An 8,208-nucleotide genomic window follows, 5' to 3' on the forward strand; every position below is an offset into this window, starting at 1 on the left:
ATGTCCTTCCTCTTTGTTTATTTTAGTTTTATTTTATCTGTCTTACATTGTCTCTGCATGCTATTTCCTTTACAGGATATGGTTGCATTTTCCTGCTGTATGTATGATGGCGGTGAGGAAGAGAAACATGAAATGGATGTTGCTCGTGAAAGAGGTTGGAGAGGAAAATTCAATAAAAGAGGTAGAATAATAAGGCCAGGTGCAATTCGGATGGATGGAAAATGCCCATTAACTCCATTAGAGGTACATAGCTTTTTTAAATATTAGCTTCATTGAACACTGTTTTTTCTTTCCTCTTTGTATCTTTTTTCAGGTGCTTCATAGAACTCTCATCACAACCTTTAGTTCCTTCATTAGCAACCTTAGGCACATTGCTTCACAAATTCCCTGTGCCATAGAGCTGAACATTGCTTCATCACTTTGATCTAGCTATAACCGGTTGCTTTTTCAATTCTTTACACTGCTAAATTGCCTCCAAGGCTCCAACAAAGGTATATTACCGGGAAGTAGACCTGCTATCACTTGTAGAATTTGCCCAATCAGCACCAATATAAGCTTTCTACTTCCAAATGAATTTTCTTAAGGAATAACAGTCCTTTTCCAAGGGTTCCCATTAAGTATCTCAATATTTAAGAAATGGCATTCATATGATCCTCATTTGGAACATGATTAACTCGCTAACAACACTCATAGTAAAAGCAATATTAGGTCTAGTATGGGACAAATAGATTAGTTTGCCAACTTACCTTTGATAGATTCGTATACTCACACACTCTTTCATACCACTCCACATCTGTGATTTGCACCTATTGGAGTGTATCTCAGTTTGTGCCACAACATGTCTCCTTTAGTAGGTCTAGGGTATACTTTTGTTGTGATAGAAAAATTCCTTTTCTTATCTAGCAAATTGCTAAGATCACCCAAATTCCTCTTTAGGCAGAATCCCTTTAAACTTTTCATTTCAATAACATTATTATTTGTTAAGATAATGTCATTAACATAAACAACAAGAATAATGATTTTACCTCCATTAACATGTCTATAGAACATAGTATGATCACCTTAGCTTTGCACATATCCTAACTTGTGGACTGATTTCATGAACTTTTCTTTCCTAGCTCTTAGGGATTGTTTCAAACCATGAAGTGATTTTTTCAACTTAAAACATCCTTCCTTCCAAGCTTTTCTCTCTCTCTCTCTAAAACTTGAAGGTAATTCCATGTAGACCTCTTCCTCTAGATCACCATGAAGGAACACATTCTTTACATCTAATTTATGTAGAGACAACTCTAAATTTGCAGCAAGTGACAAAAGACCCTGCACTGTGTTCATCTTGGCACTGATATGTTGTAAGTTTGAGTGAACCCTTTCGCCACAAGTCTGATAATTTTTCTATTGATTGTCCCTCAGCTTTAACTGTAAATATTCATTTACAACCCATTACCCTCTTTCCAGGTGGTAGTTCCACAAGTTCCAATGTATCATTCATGTATAACTCTCTCATTTCCTCCTGACAGCTTCTTTGCACTTGAGATTTACTAGACTTTCTGTATAGTTCTAGGAGTGTTCACACAATAAAGATTAGTAGCAAATGTCTTGAAAGACGAATTAAGTCTGTGCTATGAAACAAAATTGGAGATAGGATGTTGAGTGCAAGGCAGAACACTTTTTCTGAGAGCTATTGACACATCAAGATCAGATTGTGACTCATAAATGAAAGAATTAGATTTAAGCTCAGCTATATTTTTTAGATCCACCATGTCTGGTTTAAAGAACTGATAATGAAGACGACTTTTAATATCTTGATTCCTCCTAAAGTACACCTGTATTTCTTTATCTTTTTCTTTCCTTTTTATTTTTAAAATTTTTTCTGACACTTACCCACAAGTTTGAGTGAGAATTGTCACTCTTTCTTACTTGTGGTTACAGATCTGAACACAGTTTTCAGAATATTTTCTGTGTTTTCAAGGCTTTCAAAGGTATAAGTAGACGAAGAAGATGGCAGTGGAATGGGTAAAACTGCCTAAAAACTAATCTTTCACCTTACTACTCTCCCCTTGAATAGAAGTTTGGGTAATATAGGATTTGTTTTCAAAAAAATAAAAAAATAAAAAAAAATCCATTGCCACAAAAACTTTTTGGGAAGGAGGATGAAAACATTTGTATTCCTTTTGTGTTGGAGAATACCCAAGGAAAAGACATTTAAGAGATTTAGGATCCAACTGGCTCCAATTTTGATTATGAACATGAATAAAGGCAAGACATCCAGACACTGTAGCTGGAAGAGAAGAGAATACGAAGGTGAACAAGTTTGAGACATGTAAAACAAAATTTGGAGTTAGGTCTTTGAAATAGATACAAAAATGTTTCCAACAATAGATGATTGCTAGACAACCAATTTTCCTAAAAGTTTAAACTTATTGAATTTGGGTATATTGTGGTCTTTTAACACTCTCTCTCATGCATAGTCACATACCCGTATGTGGAGAGACACATAGCATGTGGGCTCAATAAATTAGGAAAATAAATATGCGATGGGACTTGAACATATGATCTCCACCAAACTATATTCTAATACCATGTTGGATAATTAATTTTCCTAAAAACTTAAGTGTATTGGATTTGGTCCATAATGTATATCATGCTCTTTAACAATGATAAAGAAATACTAGCTATTTTTACTTTTTGATGACTTGAACATGGAACATAGGAAGATGACAAATTTAATAAATCTATCATATGATTTGGGGCCTGAATCAATTATTCAAGAGTTGCTTTTATTTTTTGAAGTATGCAAAGCAGTGAAAAAATTATCTGTTTCTGCCAACTTACAAAAAGAATAAAATAATATAAAAAATAAAAACGAAAGAAAGGAAGAAGTGGTTTGTGTTTGACTCAAACTCATACAGGTGCTGAAGTTGTTTCTTGGTGAAAAGAGGAAATTCTAGATTCCCTTAGTGCCTGGTGATCTTATTCTTTGTAATTCAACAGTGGTTTGATATCCTGGGTCATTGTTTCAAGTAAACTTCTTTCCTTTGCTTCAACCTTGAGGTTTTCTATCCAACTTCCAACATTTCTTTCCTATGGTATTATTTGTGACAGTGGTCACACCATAACTTGTCTTTGTCATTATTTTTCCTTTACCCACTTAATATGGCAACCTTGGGTTTGGTGATGACTAGGGCAGAATTCTCTATGTTAAGAGTTTCCCATCATGACTAACCGCCTACTCTCCTCCCTTCTGATGTAGGCATAGACTTCCCTTACTGAGGGAACACGATCTTTTGCTGGGATTTGACCATGGTCCTGATCTAGTTCTGCATTTGGGCTTGCCAACAAATCAACTACCAGTTCTTTTTCTAGCACTTATTTCCACTTGCCATTATCTACTATGCACTCCACCTCATAGTATCGGTAAAGATCCATCTCTTGCCGTAGTCAGTTTGTGACATTGTAATAGGCAGTCACTGTCATGTTCCCTTAGTTGGTCTCATGAACTCGGCACTTCAGATCATAAAGTTCATTCCAAGTATTAGAGCAAGTATCTCAGCTTCCCATAAATCACTAGTAGTAAGGAAAATAAGTAACCTTTACCAACATGTGGTTCCATGGAGTTGATGAGACAAGACATGACTAAAGAATTTTCTGCATCCCTAGCCAAAAGAACTCAAATCTTTTGGATCTAGTACCTTCCTTGAGGCATCTAGTAGCCGCATATTCCCTTTACCCTTTGTTAAAAAGCTTCATAGACTAGGACCATTGTAGGAAGTTCTGGCACCATTTAGCTTATGTATAGTAATATGAAGGATTCTCATTAGGGCTAGATGATTGTCCTACTAATGTAACCAAATGTTCAGGTATTACCAAAGATATTTTGATAGATTTAAGAGGAAACACACCACCAATGAAGGCTAGTTGAAACTGTTGACAATGAAGGCCGACCAAAAGGGGTATATATATATATATTTATCATCTTAGTTTAGAACCCTAAATTACTGTCATACCATGAGAAAAATTGGAATTTATTTTCATTAATTTGTTGAGAAAATAAATTATTTTACAACATATTTAGGCAATGTTTTTACAAGAAAAAGAAACTATAATAAGATACAAATGAAACCTCAAGAAAGTTAATGCTAGGAGATAGACAAGATTCACAAAATCTGCCTATAATAAAAGCAGAAGATATTTTACTTTTTAAACGAGAACCATGGAATCCCTAGAATTCTTCTTGTGAAATGGAAAAAACTTTTCTTTCTCAATAGTGAGTGAATCCTTCACTAGTAAATGCCAACTCAACTAGGGTAACCCAAAAATTTGAAAGAACAAGGGAGAGGAGGATGAACATACTTCATAGGAAAATCAAAGAGGAAATTCAAATGAGAGATTGGTTAAATGAGAGAAGGGGCTTGTTTATAAATTTAGAGGTCTAACTGGCTGTTAGAGGTCAAAAGACACCTTTGGAAACAGTTTAAGGGAACCTCTGATGGTTTTGCCCATATTTTCGTAAAATATCGCCTAAATATCAGTGATATCAGCAAATACTAGTGACCTCTTATTGAAATTTTGCAATTTGTTTCCTCCCTCTTTCTATGTCGGTACCCCCAAATTATTGATATTCCAAAATATAGGCAAAACTGTCGATTGTTTTCATGATAGGGAGGAATTGGTACAATTTGAATTCCTAACTATGCTTGAGTATTTGATACTGTTGTGAAAATGTTGTAGACTATTGCAAGCATTGATAAATCATTGACAATATGGACTTAGTTGATTAATTGAACAAGTGATATTGTTTTGATGCATTTATCTAATAATATAATACCTATCCTTTGATCTTTGTTTTACCTACACAAGGATTACATTTTTGGGCCTCTTTTTTCTCTTTTTTTTTTGTTTTTCATTTATGAAGTATATCAAATCTTCCAACCTGTCTTCAACTTGTTGTCTTTTTCAGTACCAGAACTAAAACTACACAATGCATGGAACTAAATATTGGATAATCCCTTGAGGTCTAATTTTTATGTTTGATGGTTTTAAAATAAGTTAGTTGGTCTGCAGGTAGGGATGATGCTTAGGGGCATGGGTTTTGATAATACTACCTCAGTTTATGTTGCAGCTGGAAAAATTTATAAAGCAGAAAGGTATATGGCCCCACTTAGACAGATGTTTCCACGATTAGAAACGAAGGATACACTGGCTTCTCCTGAGGAACTTGCTCCATTTAAGGTATCAGGATGATCCTGATATATGTGTTTGAAATTATTGTTTGTTATTTCAATTGGAACCAAGTAAATGGTTAGAATAACATGTGTTTCTGATGCAGGGCCACTCCTCTAGGTTGGCTGCTCTTGATTATACAGTTTGCCTTCACAGTGAAGTATTTGTAACTACTCAAGGTGGAAATTTCCCCCACTTCTTGATGGGTCATAGGCGCTACCTATATGGAGGCCATGCAAAGACAATAAAACCTGATAAAAGGAAATTAGCATTATTATTTGATAGCCCTGATATCAGGTGGGATACAGCTTCACTCTTTTTCTCTCTCCTAGTTGTCTCTGAATTTTAATTTTGGGTTAATTTCATTAACCTCCCCTGAGGTTTTGGCTAAATACATCTAGCTCCCATAAGTTTGAAAATTCATCATATACCTCCCTTATTTTGAGTGAGAGGAGAGGTAAGTCAAAATAAGAAATGAAAAGGATAAAGGAGATATTTGATAAAATTTCAGACCTATGGGAATTAGATGTATTTAGTCGAAACTTCAGGAGAGGTGAATGAAATTAACCCTTTTAATTTTTTATCCTCAAGCTTGTAGGACATATGAAGATCATATGCCTTTTGTTTTCTTTTTCATTCTGGGTTTGATCTATTATTATTCGGTCCATTTCTGAGCAGGTCCTTGAATTAGAGTATTAGTCACATAGTTAATTTATCAAAATTAATTTATATTAACCTTGGGTATGAATCTCTTTGGTACTTCTTTTAATTCTTTCCCATCATTAAGGGCCTTTCTCAATTGTAACCACCATTTGCTAGAAATCTTCCTTGGTGTATATTTATTTAGTTACTGATATGTTTTGTAGTTGGGACAACTTTAAGAGCCAGATGCAAGACATGCTACGCCATAGTGATTCGAAGGGAAGCGAATTGCGAAAGCCCAGCAGCTCGCTTTATACCTTTCCAATGCCAGATTGCATGTGTAAACAAGCAGAAACAGGAATTGATAATGGTAACACAACAAAACTTGATTGAAACTCGTAACACAAACAGTCCTTAGGTGGATGAAATTTTCCTATACCTGTAATTTATGTTGTATAATTTAATTGAATTCTGAAGGTAATTATCTCCCTTTGAATTGAGGGGAGAATTTTTGAGATTTGATTCTTTCAACTTCATTGACTCAGCTATAGTTGCTAGTTGATAATCAAAATCCATTGTATATGACACAGTAACAGCCCATATAAGATGAAAATTTTATTTTGAATGAGTTTCACCCATTATCTTGCCATTCTTCTCTTTATTTTCTTTGTTGAGTGTCAGAGATATCATATGGGTAGATGATATGCCTGGACTGTTCTTCTTGGCTGTGAAGCTGGGTATGTAGGTAGGTGGTATCAGAACTGTGCTCAATAATGATAAAATCCAAGCATATTCTAAAATCATTTCTTGCCCTTGAGGCTTCGCTCAAGTGGTAAGTTGATGGGTTTGTGGGAGGTTCTAGGCTCTGGTCTTAATAGGTACCAAAAAAAAAAAAAAAGGTTTATCTATCAATATATATATATATATATATATATATATATATAAAGAAAGCAAAAATAGAAAATATATATATATATTAGATTAAAAGCATATTAAATTTCAATGTTTGATGTTGGTTTAAAATAAAAATTATACTGCGTCACTATATTTACTATTAAAAAGGTATGAAATCTTTGAATTCAATTCAACATGAATTCTAACTTAAAATACTCAACCCAAACCCATTCAAATATCATTTTTCTAAACTTGGATTGGTTCGACTTACATTTTTAACTTGGGCGAGTTGGTCATGTTGGTTGGGTTGATGGTTAACTCGAGTCCAACTTGAATTAAGAAGTAATTAACCTAAGTTCAACTTAACTTAACCTTTGACCCAAGATATTTAAACACAATCTTATTTTTTAAAACTTAGGTTGAATATGGGTTGATCAAGCTGATTGAGTTAAACTTGGGTTGATTGGGTTATATGATTCAAAATTCAATCATATGGTTTTTTAAAAAAACTTTTTTTTTTTTTATATATTTATACCAAAATTTAAATAAATAAGACAAAACTTTAAGACAATAATAAAAAGGTAAAATAAACTTATGTATCATTCTAAAAAAATGAAAAAAAAATATATAATATAATTATAATTTTATTTTTTCTTTAAAATTTAAAAAGAAAATGAATATTATTGTATAACATAACAAGCATTATAAATATTATAAAAATATTGAATCCAAGCCCAATTCGAGTATTGAAAATATTTAACTAAACTTGTTCAAACATCAAGTTAAGTTAGGATTGGATTTGGCTAACTTGCCCAACTTACACACATGGTTAGATTAGATTTGGGTGTATTAGGTTGTAAGATTTAAAATTTAATTTATATATATATTCTAAAATTTAAATTGTAAATAATACAAAAGTTTAATATAATAACAAAAAAAATCAAAATAACTTTGCTTATCTTTATATAATTATACTCCATAAAAATTCAAAAATAAATAAATAAATGAATGGTATTACATAACATAATATAAATTATAAATATTATAAAAAATATTAATTATGATTTAGATTATATTTTAATTATCCAAATGTTGTCTCAAACCAAACCTAAATTAAATTGGGATTGAAAAAATTTAACTTAATTTCAATTTAATATTGAAAACAATTACTCAATCCCATCCAAAGGCGAGGTTGGACAAAACCAACCAATTCTAGTTGTCTCCCTAATTTAAAATGCAATAGAAGGATCTTAATCATAATTGGATTCTAATACCATGTGGCATGCCCAATACTAAGAGCTCGTTTGTCAGTCATTCTAGAAAACACTTTTAATCTTTCTAATGTTTGAAATTTTTTATCATTCAAGTGTTAAAAATATCATAAATATTTTCTAGAATCACTCCTAAATGTACTCTTAGAGTATGTTTGACAGTGATTCTAAAAAGTATTTT

At 32.7% G+C, this 8,208-nt stretch overlaps 1 protein-coding gene across 1 annotated transcript in view; it reads left to right on the forward strand.

Moving 5' to 3' along the window:
* The window catches only part of LOC117907129 (O-fucosyltransferase 9), a 32,614-nt gene extending 26,117 nt beyond the window's left edge, over positions 1 to 6,497 (forward strand). The window contains 4 exon segments of the mRNA XM_034820522.1: positions 76 to 243; positions 5,062 to 5,229; positions 5,327 to 5,517; positions 6,087 to 6,497. Of these exon segments, the coding sequence (XP_034676413.1) occupies positions 76 to 243; positions 5,062 to 5,229; positions 5,327 to 5,517; positions 6,087 to 6,255 (696 nt within the window). The 3' untranslated portion in view covers positions 6,256 to 6,497.
* The last annotated feature ends 1,711 nt before the right edge of the window (positions 6,498 to 8,208 follow it).

Source organism: Vitis riparia, chromosome 18 (genome assembly GCF_004353265.1).
Source record: "Vitis riparia cultivar Riparia Gloire de Montpellier isolate 1030 chromosome 18, EGFV_Vit.rip_1.0, whole genome shotgun sequence".
Classification (NCBI taxonomy): Eukaryota; Viridiplantae; Streptophyta; class Magnoliopsida; order Vitales; family Vitaceae; genus Vitis; species Vitis riparia.